Source organism: Canis lupus, chromosome 9 (genome assembly GCF_048164855.1).
Source record: "Canis lupus baileyi chromosome 9, mCanLup2.hap1, whole genome shotgun sequence".
In the NCBI taxonomy this organism is placed as follows: domain Eukaryota; kingdom Metazoa; phylum Chordata; class Mammalia; order Carnivora; family Canidae; genus Canis; species Canis lupus.
In genome coordinates, this window is record NC_132846.1 from 71,332,208 (window position 1) to 71,348,834 (window position 16,627).

General features: G+C 46.8%; 1 protein-coding gene across 13 annotated transcripts in view; it reads left to right on the forward strand.

The window, feature by feature from the left end:
- The window catches only part of PPP2R5C (protein phosphatase 2 regulatory subunit B'gamma), a 123,374-nt gene that overhangs the window by 27,562 nt on the left and 79,185 nt on the right, over positions 1-16,627 (forward strand). The window contains exon 1 of one of the 13 annotated variants that reach the window (XM_072839980.1): positions 998-1,209. The exons of 9 other annotated variants lie outside the window; for them this stretch is intronic. In XM_072839980.1, the coding sequence (XP_072696081.1) occupies positions 1,116-1,209 (94 nt within the window). In that variant the 5' untranslated portion in view covers positions 998-1,115. Of the gene's footprint in view, positions 1-997; positions 1,210-16,627 lie in introns of those variants that run through there. 3 more of the 13 variants (XM_072839977.1, XM_072839981.1, XM_072839979.1) reach the window with 3 other exon arrangements.

Sequence of the window (16,627 nt, forward strand, 5' to 3'; positions counted from 1 at the left end):
AAGAGATGGGTTTTTGGACAGACTTAGTCGTGTGTGTCAAGAAGTGAGGAATTTGTTTACAGTTGTATCTGCCAGAGGACTTTTCCTGTAGTTTATTTGATGCTTCTTTTTGTTAGGGGATCACCTCTTTGATCCCCTCTTCATACTCCAGAAGTGTCTTTCTCATAATAGCTTTTTACACGAACTCTTCTTGAGGGCAAGAAACAAAGATCTGAGTAATAGCTTTTACAACTAGCCCCATAAAAATAAGGGAAATAACCTTTTTTAGCTTAGAGATTTTAAACGTACTTAAAATTTCTAAAAACTTGAAAGTATGTAATGTGTTGACGTCTTTGAGATACAAAAATGAACACGGCCATCTCATTTTGTGGCTCTCTTTTAACTGCCTTTAATCTGTAGCGCTTTCTAGGTATTCACCTTAAGGAAGCTTTCGTGCCCCGTGTAATTTTTTAACTAAGTTTTCCCAATGAAAACCCTAGATCTCGAGAAAAGCTGGCATTTGAGGATCAGCTCATAACTCGGCAACAGGAGGGGCTGAGCTCGAGTCCACAGTGGCGATCTGGGATTGCATAATGTTTGAACAGCCCTTTGCTTAAACAGCACGAGCCCAGGTTGCCCGCGTGCTAGCTCCACTCGGGATGTGGGAGCACCTGGAGCCGGGGGCAGCTGGCGGGAAGGAGGCGCCCCTGACTTTGGGGGGCCGGCCCGGGGCGCCGGCGCTGGAGGTCCTGCGGCTCGCGCCACCGGCCGCTCCGGGTCCGGCGGAGCAGGGGTTGGGGAGGGGGGGTCCCCAGCCTCAACCCCGCACCTCGGAGATGGGCTCTCGGGCTGCAAGTTGGCGGGGAGCGGAGCCCGCGGGAGGCGAGAGCCGGGAGCCCGGGGCCGGGAGCCGCGCACACTGACAGCCGAGCAGGGCGCTCTCTCCATTTGCAGTTTTTTTAGTGTCATTTTAAGTTGCAGCTTCCGGCCAATCAGCGAGCCCCGTGCCTGCTGACATCACGGGGCAGCCAGTTCCCTCCAGCTGCAGAGAGCTTCAGTTTGTCTTTTTTTTTAAACTAAAATGGAGGCTGGTTTCTTGCCTTAAGGAGTACATTGCCTTTCCCGCTGGAGTCTAGATGTGGACATGTAATAAAGCGGGCAGCAGGATGGTGGTGGACGCGGCGAACTCCAACGGGCCTTTCCAGCCCGTGGCCCTTCTCCATATTCGAGGTAAGTTATTGTGCGTTTCGCTGAATCGGAACCTTCCGTGGTTAGTTAATAAATGGCTATTGTGCCTCCGAGGAGAGGGCCAGGAAGTCCCCGCGGCCGAGCCTTCCCGGCGCTGCAGACCCGGCCGCGGGAGGGGGGCTGTGTCACCGCGGTCCGGCCTCCCCCGAACGCCTCGCACGATCGGAGTCTTGAGAGAGGCCTTGCACGCATAGTTCAAAGCTGGTTTTTCTGCTTTCTGCTCGCTCTCCCATCCCCCTTTCCGAGCCGTGCTGATGTCAAAGGATGTGAAGTCACTGCCCGGGGAAGGTATTGGGTGGAGGTGGGAAGGAGAGGCGGGCGGCAGCGCCTGGCCAAGTTGTCCGTCCGCGGAGTTTCTGTTGCATCTGTGCCGCTCGACGCTGCAAACGTTTCATCGGGGGCACGTCTCTGTAATAAAGATGGATCGCCGTCAGAAAATATGCAGAAATAATCCGGAAGAGAACTTGCTTTTTCAAAGGATCGTTTGCATCCCTGCTGCGGAGCCTCCAAGAGAAATAGGCTCAAGCTTCGCGAGATAGAAATCTATTGTGGGTCACGATTTCTCAGACGTTAGCGGGTTCGTGGACTAGTGGGAAATATTTTGCATTTCGGTAGGCTCTGCGTTGACACTTGACTTTAAATCTTAAAATGGCAACAAGTTCCCAGTGTGCACATACATCTCGCTTCTTGTAGTTTATACGAGATTTGGGCTCAAGATGTAGCTGAAAAACACAATTACCGGCGTGATTAATAATTTTTAAATAATAATTATATTAAAGTGTGCATCCCAGGGTAGTAGTATACTTGCTCTGAGTTGGTATTTTGAAACCTGTGTTATATAAAAAAATTTTTGTTCACAATCGAGAGAGACAGGAAAATGGATGTTAAGCTTTATCAGATCACTTTAAAATGTGTAATGTCACAGCTCCGCCCTGACAAAACAGTTGTCACTGTCAGAATCTCCTCTGAGGACCCGTGTTAAGGAAGGGTGGGGGCAGCATCTCTAGGTGACTAATAGTCCGTGTGACTAAAATGCCGGACAAGATTTTTCAGATCGTAGGGTGTATCCAGGGAAGATAAACCGTACGGATACTCAATCTGTTGGAAGAAAATGGGTGTTGCTTTTCTCTCCAAACCCTCTTTAATAAAGCTGGTGAAAATTAATACCCACAGCGAGCAACTTGTAGGTTGGGCTACGCATTCATCATTTTATAGCGTGTGTCCAGGAAGGAGCCCGTGGTGACCACAGACAGCATGCAGATATTTTAATGGCAGGAACCAAACGGGTAAAAATAAAATGTAATCGTGTTTAGGTTTGAGTTTGTTCTTAAATACTGACGAGTTAGTAATAAGATAACTTTATTACACGTAAAATACTTTTTTACAGTTTTAAGGTATCTTATAAAAGATTTTTGTGAGGTTTTTTTTTCTGATTTTATTAGTGATGGTACTAGCCATTTTTTGAACTAACTTTATTCTGAAGTGGAATCATTTGGCTTTACGACCTATTATAGCACGCTGATTTTTTTTGTTTGTTTGTTTAAACCAAGACTTTATTATAGCCAGGTTGGATTTTTTGCCTTTGGTTGAGCCATTGGTTGCTTGCTATCGAACCGTGGAGGGAAAAAGTAGTGGAGTGTACTAACCTGAAAGAGACAAGTTTTTAAGAGGCCGGGTAACTTGTAGGGACCAAACGGTAACTTTTCATTCCAACGGGGGAGTAATTTTTAATTTCAAAACCTGAAAAACTCTTTGTTTACTCCTCACTAGTTTTTAGAGCAAGCATGTTAGTGTGCAGTTTGGCAAGATTTGTTTTGCTCATACTGGTTTTCAGAGTCCTGACCGATTAAACATCCCATCAGCCGCTGTCCTGCGTGCGTGTCCAGTGCTGAGGGTCAGTATCCGTGACTGAGAAGCACAGCCCCACCCCAGAGCCCAGGATTTTGCAGAGAGACCCACCACCAGCAGCACCACGACCCAGGGGTCCTGGTGCTGGAGGGACACACGAGCGCTAACTCTGGGCAGGTGGGCTGATGCGCAGATGCCCAGGTGCAGGGTAGCAGGGACTGATGCGCTGCTGCTGGGGAGAGGCGGCGTCCAGGAGGGGGCGACACTGAGGGCCACCCCCTCTGCCGGTGCACTGAGGTTCCCATTTAGGGAGGAGGGGTCTTCCACACTGAAGGGTAAATGACCTTCCAAGGTCACACAGCCCACACGTGGTCAGGCCAGAATCCAGAGGCCAGGCAGTTGTGTTGTTTCCTTTGGCATCTTTAAAAAATAATAATAAAATAAACCAACTTATTTTTAAATAGAAATTTTGGCAGTTTGTAGAACCTTTTGTCACGGGATTATACTTGCGGTTTTTCCCAGCACCTTATCAACTTTCATCTGTTTCATTGGCCTCTTGTGTGTGACAATTCTGTGCCCAGGGCTCATTTCTTCATTTATTTTACAAAAATTTGTCAGTTCCCTGCCACACCGTGCGAAGCAGGTCCTCAACTCAGGACATGCAGCAAGCCAGCACTGTGGCCCAGCCTTGGGGGTCTACAGCCCCCAGCAGGGTGGCACAGTCGAGTAAACAAAAACATCCGTACATCTCTAAACTGATCAGTAGGTCCCAGCTGGCTGGATAGTTATCTCCTATTAAATAATCTAAAGTTTGCAATTTATACAGTGAATTAGCTTATAAAAAAAAAAAAGTTCAAGTGTGAGAGGAACATAAGGTTGAAATTGAAATTTATATAAACTTTTCTGTCTGTAGGAGAGAACGTCACCTGAACTGAAAGGCTGTAAATTTAGCTCGATGACTTAAATCCTGATCCCTAGTGCCATCCAAGAGAACTGCCTGTGTTGGTGGCAGTGTTCTCTCTGCTGGCCACTGCGGGGGTCCCTGTCGCGTGTGACTGTGGAGCACTTAAAATGTGGCTCGTGCGACTCAGAAACTGGATTTTTGGGTTTATTTCATTATAGTTACTTCAACTTTAAATAGACACTTGTGTCTAGTGGCTCCTGTACTTGGCAGCACAGCTCTAGCCTGGGATCGACACTTTTTCCAAAAAGGGCTGGATAGTACAAGCGAACCTTGGAGACGTTGCAGGTTCTGTTCCAGACCACTGCAGGAAAGCTAGTGTCACATTAAATCAAATCTAATGAAGTTTTTGGTTTCCCAGTGCCTATAAAAGTTATGTTTACACCCTGCCCTGGTCCATTAAGTGTCCGGTGGCACCACGGCAGGAAAAAAACCAATGTACATACCTTAATTTAAAAATACTTCATTGCTAAAGCAATGCTAACCATTGTCCGAGCTCCCAGAAGGCTGTGATCACAGATCACCACAACACTTATAATAATAATGAGAAAGTTTGGCATTCTGCGAGAATCTCTAAAACTAGGCCACAGAGACACAAAGTGAGCAAAATGCTGTTGGAAAAATGGTGCCCCCAGACCTGCCTAACACAAGGGTGCCACCAACCTTCAGTTAAAAAACTCAGTATCTGCGAGGCGCAATAAAATGAGGTGTGCCTGTAAATAAATCTTTTTGACCGTGAAAGCAGGCATAGGCAGTAAGTAAGTGAATAGGCATGCCTGTGTTCCAGGAAAGCTTTATTTACAAAAACAGGTGGCAAGCCAGATTTGGCCCTTGGGACCCAGTTTGCCGACCCCCCCATTCTTGACCATTCCGTGAGTTTTGACCATTCTGTGGGTTTTCGTGTAGTAAAACGTGTTACTTCCAGAATCAGGTTTAAGGCGAGAATAGCCAAGCCAAAAAGCTGTTAATGGTAAGAGAAGAGAGAGCTCTTGACCCTTCTCCAGCTGCGTTACTCTGGCCTCAGGAGAGTTAACTACTTGCATCTTGTTCTAGTTGTTGGTAAACTCCCTCGGTTGAGGAGTCTGGCTTTGAAGGACTGAGACACAGCCGTGGCCAGGTGGGGAGCTCAGGAGCCAGTTATCCCTTACGTGGAAACCCATTTTTCCTGGGACATTGAGGTCTGACTGCAGAAGAGTTTGTTTTCTCACAAGTAAAATGTGCCAGAGGCAGCGAAGAAGTCCAGCTCAATCCCGTGGCTTAGCCAGCACGGCTGCACCATGCAGGTGGCCGGCCAGACATCGGACACTCGCGTGTGACGGGATGACAGCAAACACAGTGAGGACGGTACCCAGCAGCCCCACACTCCCCAGACGTTTCAGTGGCGACCAAAGATAAAAGACCTCCCAAAAGCTCAGACGGTGAACCTCTCTGCACTGCGCATCCGGTCAGCTCAGGAGTTTTACTTCACAGACATCTGTTTTGTGCACCTGTGCTTCTCTCTGAAGCAGCTTTTTAGAACTACACCTTTAAAGCTTACCTGTAGTGATCCTGTATGTAAAGATGTTTCTTGCGTACTCCCCAGGGTGCGGGGAAGGTAACCAAAGTAACGCAGCTCCCTTGGGGTGGGGGTGTTTGCATCAAGTCTGCACACCTTTTCTTAATTAGTCTTCCCTTGAACTTGGGTGTAACATCTCCTAAGAGTTTTCTGACCGTGACTCTTGCCTTAGAGCAAAAGCTAAACTCCCAAAATTCTCTCACTAAAATAGGAAGAATGGGAGAAAAAGACATGAGGTTGACAGTCAAGAAAAGGGTGTGTGTTTTTAAGCCTTGGAAGAGGACAGACTCCTCACGGGCTGAGTGGTTGGGGTACATCCTCCTCCTCATCTGGCTTCTGGTTCCATATGTCAGATACAGTTGCAGAGTGGCGCTCTTCGAGAACACGGACTGGTTCCTGCCAGCATTCCTGCCTGGGAGGTGAGCAGGACACGTGCCAGTGTCTCCCGTCCCCAAGGTCGCCAGCCTGTAAGGCCGAGTGGGGGGGGGGGGGGCCTGCCCCTGGTGCCAGCTACATGTCCCCAAGCTGCTGCTAGTGGCCGTCCTAGGAGGGGAGGCAGCATTTATGGAGAGTGCAAGGCCCGGGCCACAGAGAATGAAGGAATCAGAGTCTCAGATCATGCTCTCCCCTCTGCCCCACATCCAGGTGTTGAGAGATAATCATGAAGCTTCCACATCACATGCGCCTGCTGATTGTTACTGTTTTCCCCAGCGTAATATATTCGAGTGTCTGGAGTTCAGAGCTCATCTCAGGTCCACGTGAGAGCTTGCTGCATGGCGCTCGTCCACTCAGTGTGATCATCCCCCTCCCTGCTGTCCTGATTCACCACCTAGTCTGCCAGGTGTTGATTGTGAGCTTCTTTTTCTTGCCTCCTCCACGGATCATAAGTATCCTGAGGAAGGGCACGGCCAGCTGGATATTTCCCATGACCTCTAGCATCATCCCAAGTGTGAAAGCACTCAGTGTTGGCGGGTTGAAAATAAAAAGCTGTTTCTCTGAAGGATCATCCAGATGGTGTTTATTTGGTGTGTTTTTTAGCTAATTACTTGATCAGATAGTACTTGTCAGGCTCATGAGAAGCTGTACAAGGTACCTGATTTAAAAAGTGGACACAGGTAACCACTCTCTGCTGGGCCTGGCTTCGGAGGAAACCTCTTCCCTACCAGATGGAGATAGTCCCACCAAGGATGTGGAGATGCCATGAACTCAAAAATGGGGTGATCGGTTTTCTCTCATAATGTACTTAAAGGAAAGTCTTTTAATCTTGGAAGGACACTGACCGGAGCCCATGAGGACAGAGAACTATAGATAGCGGGTGAAGTCTGGTTTTGGTTTGGGTCCTTAAGTTGTCCATAAATCAAAAGCCCTTCTGTTAAAGAGAGAGAGAGAGACGTTACAAATACAACAAATGAATATATATCAGATCTTCTAAAAAAATAAAAACAAAAACCTATAGAGGACATTTTGGGCACAGTCGGAGAAGGTCGAGTGCAGAATGACATGGAATGCTGCGGAATTAGTTTTGGGCGCAGTAAAGGTGTGGTCCTGTTGTAGGGACTGTCCTCCTCCTTGGGGACTGGAGGTGGGATTATTGAGGCGTGCAGTGTGATGAGCTCTGTAGCTTTCTTGAAATAATACACAGAAAAACTCCGTAAAGCAAGTACGCTAAAATACGAACAACTGTTGAATCTAGGGAAGCAGGTATAAAGCTTCTGTGGAGGCATAAACTTTTCCATAGTGTTACGAGGTATCCTTACGATGTTCAGCTTTAGGGAAAATGCACAGAGGAGGTGTAATTATTCAGAAATTGTTTCCTAAACAGTGAGCAGTGGTCTTTATGTTCAAGTTCCGGCTTTTCCTCCTTTTAACCTTTATGCCAGTTGACAAATCCGTGGCCGTTGGTGGACTCATCAGGTGAGGGATCGGCCTCCCGGGCGGGGCAGCGTCGAGGCCTGCGGCTGCACAGACAGCAGCACCATCCTACCAGACGGTGTTTTGGGGGTGTACACCTTTTTGGACGTTTATTGGCATTTTTATTGGTCTTTTAAAGCATAACAGCCTTTAAGGCACACACGCAGAGAAAACCAGGGTTCCCTCTGAACACGAGAGGCGGGTGCCCCGGGCTCCCCACCCCGCACCCCGGTGCTGGCTGGCGGAGCCGTCCTGGGCAGGCTGACTCACTCTGTGCCTGGAAATGGGAATGCGATGCCCTGCCTCCCTGGGTTTTATGAGGGTAAGAGGAACCCATGCAGATAAAGTGTTAAAATGGTGCCTGGAGCCTTGCGAGGCTCCCCACAAGTTGTCACCCCTTTTCTAGATAGACTTCAGAGCCCAGCATCTTAACCACACTTTTTTTCCCCTTCCGCTGTATTACTTGGTTGTTGGTTCATCTTGAAGCGTATCTGTTTCTCTCTCCCTCCCCCACTTAGCTAGCCTTTTCTCATCTCCCAGTTGGCTTGCCTTTTCACCAGCCTGAAGAAATTAGCGTCATCAATAATCCTGGAGTATGCATGTACCGCGTCCCACTTACAGACTGTGTAAAAGTACCTAGTAAGCCGGTCACAGGCACCACCTCCCGGCCTCGCTGGTCCCTGTGCTCATCCTGCAGCTCCCTTGGGTCCAGTCTGCTCCACTAAACAGGAGGTCAGCGCCTGCTTGCATCCCTCCCTCCCCACCCCTGTTAATAACACTTTCGAAAAAGGTCTTTCTCTTTTTTTTTTTTTTTTTGTTTTATTTATTTTTGCGAGAAAGGGAGAGAGAGAGAGAGGAGAGAGAGCACACACCAGTTGGGATGGGGGACAGAGGGACAGAGGGAGAAGCAGGCTCACCGCTGAGCAGCGTGCTGACTGAGCCACCCAGGTGTCCGAAAAAGGTCTTTCAGTAATGTTCTGGAAGAATGTTATTTTCAGAGTCAAAGGTACATGATATGTGATTAGTCCCAAACAGGGTGACTTCCCTTGTCATTCCCCTTTAGTTGTGTTTAAATGCAGGTGAGGCTTCTGATGCTCTAGAAATTTGACTTCTGAAAGTTTACAGTCTTGTTGTCAAATCCCATTACATTGAATTCCTCTGAATTCCTTTTTTGTGTTGAGATTTTTTTAAAGATATATTTATTTGAAAGCAGGTGGGGGGAGGGGCAGAGCTCCCTACTGAGCCCGGAGCCTGATGCCAGGCTCCATCCCAGGACCCCAAGATTATGACCTGAGCTGAGCCCAGAGCCCAAGAGTCGGATGCTTACCCATGGGAGCCACCCAGGCACCCCTTGCTGGGATTTCTTATTTGCAATAGTATTTGAACTCAGAGGGATCTCAAAGATAACCTTAGATCTTACTGTTGTGTTAATGCTGTGGCGTTTACAGTAGAGCTTGAGCTGTTTTAACACTGGCTATGGGGTTCTTCATGCTCTCCTTTGTCACTGATGCACGTGAACTTTTGTACTACTTGAGGATTTTTGTCTGCTGGTTGTTTCATTCAGGAGCGATGGGTTCTAATTTCAGTCTTCTGACTTAAAGTTATGAGAATAGTTATGTTTCACTGGAGGGAACAAGCCCAGTTCTTCCGCATTGCGGGTTCCCTCATTCATGGTAGGCCTCGAGGAGGAGATGGGGAGGGCATGTGCATGCATGTGGGTTTGCTTTGTCAACAGTTTGGTTTTCTCACCTTCATGGAGTAGACCCATCTGATGACTGTTTTCAGAAATCTGAAGGTGTGAAGGTGCTCGGTCTCTGGGCAGGGCAGGGTTCACAGGTGTGGTTCCGGGGGCCCCTGGAGTCCCAGAAATGCTTTCAAGGGATTTACAAGGCCCAAACGGTCTTCACAAGAATGCCAAGGCCTCGTGCCTCTGTCATGGTGTAGCCATGGTGGGTAAAAGTGCTCCTTCCACAGAGCTAGGCTGTGGGTTGTGTTTTATTGTGTGCCCACCAGCCTGACCTCGGAATGTCCTTGATGAAGCTTGACATGGTTAGTTTTACGAAGTTTCAATCCCTGCCACCCATCTTGATGCCTGTGATGGACCATGGAGCCCTCTGGCATGCCGGAGCATTGGGGCTGGGGGGCTTGTCTTGAGGAAAACTATACAGTTATATGAGTTACAAGCTGAACTAGCCACTTTTCAGGCTCAACATTCTTACTTCAAAGAACAAAAGACAGACAAACGGTCTTGAGAAGTAATGAAGCTAATCAGTCAATTCAAAGGAAACAGCAGTGACGCTGATTGTTGCCCATGATAAAATCCAAGATTGCAAGCAAAAATTAGAATTTTGGGAAAATTGTATCTGCCAACGTGAGCTTGACAGCTCCTCATGCTGATGGTCCTGGTAATATTAACAAATGGAGCTTCTTGATGTGTCCGTGACGGGTCTGCATGACCCCACACACCAGTATGTTCAAGCAAGCAAGAAATGATGCTACCAACGCATGGAGGCAGAAGAGACATTCAAATGTAGGACATACCATGGGGTTTGGATGTAAAATGTCCATCACTATAGTTTTAGGTTCTGTATTGCAAGTAATTTTTGAGAAACTACCATTTGTTGAATGTTAGCAGAGACTCAAAGAGGAATAACCACAATTTTTTGAGAAAGTCATCAAAATGCCTCTGTTCTTCAAATAAACATATCTGTGTGAGGGTGGGCTCCTCCCCCCCACACACATACTTCAACCAAAACAGCACATCAAACAAATTGAATACAGAAGCAGAAATGCAACTCCTTTCTGTCCTGTTAAGTCAGACATTAAGAGAGACACAGAAATGTAAAACAGGTTTTTTTGCTAATTTGGGAGAGAGGTTGTTTTCATAATATTTAAATTCACACAAAATGAGCCTATTCTTATTGCTTTAAATGAATTCGTAAATATTTTAAACATTCTCAGGGCACCCAGATGGCTCAGTTGGTCAAGTGTCTGACTCTCGGTTTCAGCTCAGGTCATGATCTCAGGGTCATGAGATCAAGCCCCACATCAGGCTCTGTGGTGGGTGTGGAGCCTGCTGAAGATGCTCTCTTCTTCTCCCTCTGCCCCTTCCCCTCCTTTCTCTCTCTCTCTCTCTCACACACACTTAACGTGTGTGTGTGTATATATATATATATTTTTTTTTTTTTAAAACATCTGGTCAATATCAGTAGATGTAACCCACATAATCCAAGCTCTCTAGGGCCCTCTGGACTTTATAGAACGTACATGGGTCCTAACACCAAAAAAATAAATAAATAAAATAATGGAAGCCACTGGCCTAGGAAATCTTTCTACCTTGGGCTGGATGTGACCTTGGCCCTATTTTTACCAGGACTCTGTATTTTTTTCTCTCCCCCACCTCCCAAAAAAATCCAAATTAAAGTCAGCCACCTAATGTTGTGAACAGGTCTCCCAGGCCATAGGGACTGGGTAATTGAGCTCAACGCCTGCACCGCAGGTGGTAAAGTAACCCCAGGACACAGAATTCCCCTTCCACCATAGTCTGCTTCCTTGTATCTTTTTTTAATCTTTAAAAAAAAAAATCCATATGTGAAAACTTTAAAATTTTGTTTTATTTACAAATCTGAAAATCTCTCTGGCTTTATCCCCCCCAGTCAGCCTCCTTCCTTTCATGTCGCCTCAAAGTAAGTTGTTTGGGTTCACTGTGTCTCATTCCAGACGTGCACTCATGTTCACGTACATAATGTAGTTATTCACAGAAAGTATGAATTTTTTGTTTTGGTTAAGAAAAAGATTGACACAAGAGCAGTTTTAGAAACGTAAATGTTTTATGGGTTTTTAGTATTTGGTCGCTGTCTATGGTGTTTTGATGTCCTGGAGTGACACTGTTACATTATATCATCCTGTGTATTGTACCTTATATACATATATTGCATAAATTCTAGTGCGATCTCAGACATCCTTCTGCTAATTGGGTTTAAACTATTGGCCCAGGTGGGCCTCTGGGAGGAACACCCCGTGGAGCATCTACCACATGCCTGGGACTGTCCCAGGGGCCGTCACAGACACTCAACGCCCACAGCCTGGCAGGATAGAAAAGCTCTGGGCTTGTTTTACAGGCATTAGAAACCATCCCCCGAGTGCACCTGACTAAACAGTGAGTGCAAGGCCAGAAGAAACCTCGCACCGTCTGCCTAGAACTTAGGCCACTTCTGCTACACCAGGCTGCCAGAAATGTGGGTTTTTGTTTTTCCCTGCTCGAGACCTGGTCCTGAGGAGACATTTTCCTATAGAAAGCATTGCCGACCCTTCTGTGTTTGCTCTTAAAATATTTCAGTAGAGGTTGGAAACATTGAGGTCTTGTTATGTTAGTGGCCCGCCTCTTCCTACCAGAACCCAGAGCTCTCAGATCCAGTCACTTGTTGGGGTCCTTGCCCAAGTTTCTATACCTTCCTGAATCTGCAAATGCCTTAAAGATGCATGAGAAGGGGGCCTGGCTGGTTCAGTCAGGGGAGCGATGCAGCTCTTGATCTCAGGGTCCTGAGTTCGAGCCCCCGTGTTGGGTATAGAGATCACTTAAAAATAGGCAGGTAGGTAGGTAAGCAGATAGGAAGATATGCATGTGATTAAATTACTTATTTTCAAGGATTTTAAAGGTGCTTCCATTTCTGTTCATCTGGTATCTCTGAGGACAAAAGCTTGTCAAGAGAATGAGCAATTTCCTCCCTTTTCTTTATTCTTAGCAGAAATGCTTTGCCTTCGAAAACTTCAGTGACTGTCCAGTGAGTAAGGGTTTTTTAAAAGTCTGATAAATCCAGACACTTTTCCTCTCTGCAATAAAGTCAGTAATGAATAAAATTACATTGAAAAGATGTTCATCTTAAAGGTTAACTGAAATTTGTACTTTCAGCCACGTTAAATTTGGGCTGCCCTGAAATTCTTTCCTCGGAGTCCCTGCCCCTTTCTCCCCTAAAGCACTCCTTTCTGTCCTTTGTTTTCTGTCCTTTGTTTTCCAGAGGAGGCCTTCACAAACTGACCTCCTAAGGCTCCTCACACTTCCTTTGGGTTGACTTTGCTAATTCAAACAATGCAATACTAGGAGCTTGAATCCTGTATTTTTTTTTGCCTCTGAATTTTGTGCATCAGTTACATGTGAACATATATCAAAATATTAATCCTGAAAATTTTTGTGCATTTAATTTTGATCTCAGTTGTAATTTTGTGTATTCAATTACACAAACATAGATTGCCCTGCCTACGGAGGTTGGAAAAATACCTTTTGATGGGGAGGGTGTGTTTGAGTGCCTGTGTGCATGAACGCATGTTTATTTAAAGCCTGATATCAGCTTATAAAACCAGTTCAGTCGACAATCTTGTTATTTTAGTATATAGGCTTGATCATTTGCCTGTTTGAGCCTTTTCTCTATCTGAAAAAAAGGAGAGCCTCCTTTTGAGTGAAATATAAGCTACACTTGGAGCCTCCCATTCCACCCCTCCCCCCAATAATTTTCCACGCCAGACTTCACTTGTGAATATTAAAAACAATAATGACAAAGGGAAGTTTAAGGAGCATGTTCAGGCAAACATTCTTTGGCAGAAAAACAAGGGACATCTCAGCCAGTTGATAGCCTTCACTGTGGCACCCACCCAAAGAAACTGAAACTCATGCCCATGGAAATATTTATGCCAATGAGGAGTGTGCAGACCTGAGGCAGGACAGCGCAGGACCTGGTGCAGGTCTGGCGGCTGCTGCCTGCGTATGTCATCTGGTACCCTAAGCATTACCGTCATCCATTTCTTCCGGGGCTTTTCAGAGCTGTGGAGCTGTGAGAAAAAAATGGTTTAAGGACACCAGTTTAGTAGGAGCAGGCCGGGACTGCCAGCTGCTGCAGAGTGGGCACCGGAGGAGGACACGTAGACTGTTATTGTTTGTCATTAGCACCCAGGAAACTTTTTCATCTTCAAAGCTCCTTGCATGTGTTCATTAACCATCTTCTCTCCTACGAGGCAGCAAAGAGGTATTATTAGGCCCACCTTTACAGCCGTGGAAACCAAAGTAGAAAGGTTCACCGCCTGGCCTGAGGTCCCACAAGGAGTTGGTGACAGACCAGATGAGCACTGGGGTTTTCTGACTCACCGTTCTGGCCTCTCTCGTACCTCTCCGAATGCGCACCAGGGCGGCTCTTACAGGTTCCTCTGTCACCGAGATCCATCTACACGGTACTTTCTGCTCTCAGTTTTTTTTTTTTTTATCGTGATGTGTGTAGAGTGCAGGGCTGCGGAAGCCAGCGTGGTTGAGCTTAGGGCATCATCTAGAAAGGAGACACAGATTCTGAGCCCTGAATGTCGGGCTGTACCTTGGGAGGTTGTGGGTCTACGTGAACTTGAACTCAGGGGAGCCTCACACTGGGCTCACTTGCTCTCAGCCCAGCCCAAAGCTCCTACCGGAGAAACTCGGATTGACTATTTTCCACTTGGTTTAAGGACCTCACACATCCTGAGACACTCAAATGTGAGGTTGCATTTTCAACAAAGGCAACAGAAGTGATTTCAGTGCTGAACATAAACTTACTACTGGTGAAGATTCCTCTTGAGTAATTCTTACAATTTAGTATGAAATTGCATCTATTGTCCTATTAATAATAGTATATATAGTATGAGGGTCTAGATAGGGAGAGGCCTGCCTATTTTATCTGAAAACTTGGTATAGTATAGGCATTTGTCCAAGGGGAAACAGTAGTAAAGACAACTCTTTCTTGATGATGTATACAACCGAGGGGATGTTTATGTTGTAGTAGAAAAACAGTCTATGAACTCAAGTTCCTCATTTTCATAAAGCTCTGCAAATGTTTCCTTCCTCATTCTTGGCTTTCAAGTACTCTGTATGTGTGCTCTTGTTGATACAAGCAGTGTGGCCGCCCTACATCCTTCGGTACACCGAAGGGGGTTAAAATTAAGACTAAAAATTGTTAGTGAAAGGAGTTCATTTCAGAAGGGAGGAAACCTTTATGGAGTATACCTAACACAGAAAGAACAACAAAATTTCCTCTTGACCTCCTGCCTCATGTCCATCTAAAACTGTGTTTCATTCCTTTGGCAAATATTTAGAAATCACGCCTTGGGTGCTTGGCAGTATACAGGGTGCTGGGGGTGCTTGTCTACACCTGCTTCAGTCAGGCATGCAGGAGGGTAAGCAGGCCTAGTGGGCAGGGCAGGGCCCCCCCAGGAGAAGTAACACCTGGTAAGCCCATCGGTGGCCCCCAGACGCTGCTGGGGGCCGGGGGATTAGTTGACATGCTAGAGAGTATGTTGGGATATGGGGTATGGCTATGTGGTGAGAGAAATATGAGAAGAGGGCTTCTATCAAATAGCATCTCTCTGTGGACTGGTTAGTGGAGAGCGTCAGAGGGATCGAGGGGAAAGGCGGGACACTCTTGTCAGCCCATGGGGGACACTCTTGTCAGCCCATGGGGGAGGGAGGGAGGCCTCAGGGTGCATTCCTGGGGTTCCGTAGGGAAGCTCAAAGGGCAGACAAACTAAAAGCGATACCTTTGGTGAGGAAATCTGAGGGTTTTCACCATGAGTGTGTGTTTGTGTGTGTATTCAAGCCATGTGAACGTATTACCTACTCAAAAAATTAAGAACGGGCATAGCATTAAAAGTGGAGGCTTTATACTGATGCCTGACCTTCTCAGATACTGGGGCTGCATTTTTCTGTGCCTTCGAAGTTACTGCTATGCATTGAGTCCGCTCACTGGAAAGCCAAAATCACGGATTTGTGTTGTGCCTTGGCCAGAACTGAACTCTGCTGGTGCTTTTCCCGGGGGGGACACTCTCACCCTTGCCTGGCCTGTTGCAGTGTGCACCCCTATTTGTGAAGACAGCAGAGCACGAGGGTGCAGGTGGATTGGGCAGGTCAGTCATCCCCTAGCCTTCCAGCCAGGGGCTCGCTCATGGTCTGTCACGCTGGTTGGTTATTGCGTCTCATTAGGTGAGTGAACTGGTTTTGCTCTATTTCAGACCCTGTCACTGTGCGGTCAGCCCTGTTCCTTTCTTACGTGTGAAATGATAAGGCTATCAAAACCAGATCTGCTGAAACCCAGATGTTCGGGGTCCTCTTCAGCACATAGGGCTTTCAGAAGGTTCTAGGGAGGGAGGGGAATTTGAGAAGGAACCTGGGGACGGTAGGGCACGATGGCTTTGGTTTACCTGGTGGCACCAGAGGGGAGAAGGGGACGCCTCTGCCAGGAATCCCGGGGGAACCAGTGAGGTGGGAAGCATGAAGATTGAAGAGGAGCTGACCCAGCATTGGTGACATGCTGAGGGGCCTGAAAGATACAGGTGGAAGTGACAGTCATGACTTTGTCACCGCACAGTCTTTGTGGACCTGGACCCAGACAGCGGTCCCTTATCATGGCTGGAGTTTGCAAATATTTACTGCCAGTCTGTAGGTCATCTTTTCACTTTCTTGATGATCTCATTTCCAGCTCAGGAGTTTCTAATTTGGGCGAAGTCCAGTTTATCTGATGTGTCTTTTGCTACTTGTGGTTTTGGTGCTAAGATCTAAGAAACCACCACCTAATCCAAAGATTTGCTCCTATGTTTTCTTCGAAGGGTGTTGTAATCATAGTTGGTCTTTGATCCATTTTGAGTTAATTTTTGTACGTGGTATTAGGTGAGGTCCAACCTCTTTCTTTTGCAAGTGGCATCCAATTTTCCTAGCACCATTTGTTGAAAAGACCATCCTTTCCCCCCATCAAATGGACTGGCATGCTTGTTAAAAATCAATGGACCGTAATGTGAGGGTTTATTTCTGGACTCTCTGCTGTTTCCGTTGGTCTATATGTCTGCCGCCTTGATTACTGTAGCTCTGTCAGAAGTTTTAAAATCAGGAAGTGGGAGTCCTCCAGCTTTGTTCTTCTTTTTCAAAATTGTTTTGTATTCAGGGTCCCGTGTTTCCATGTAAATATTAGAACCAGTTTGTTCGCCCTCCTGGCCTCTCTGCAGCCCCGTCTGGCCTGGAGTCGGTCAGATCAGGATAGCCCCGTCCACACTCTCCCTGGCGGCTCCTCTGACTCTGAGCCAGGAAAGCCCACTCTTAGCAGAGTCTGGGGCCTTGGCCT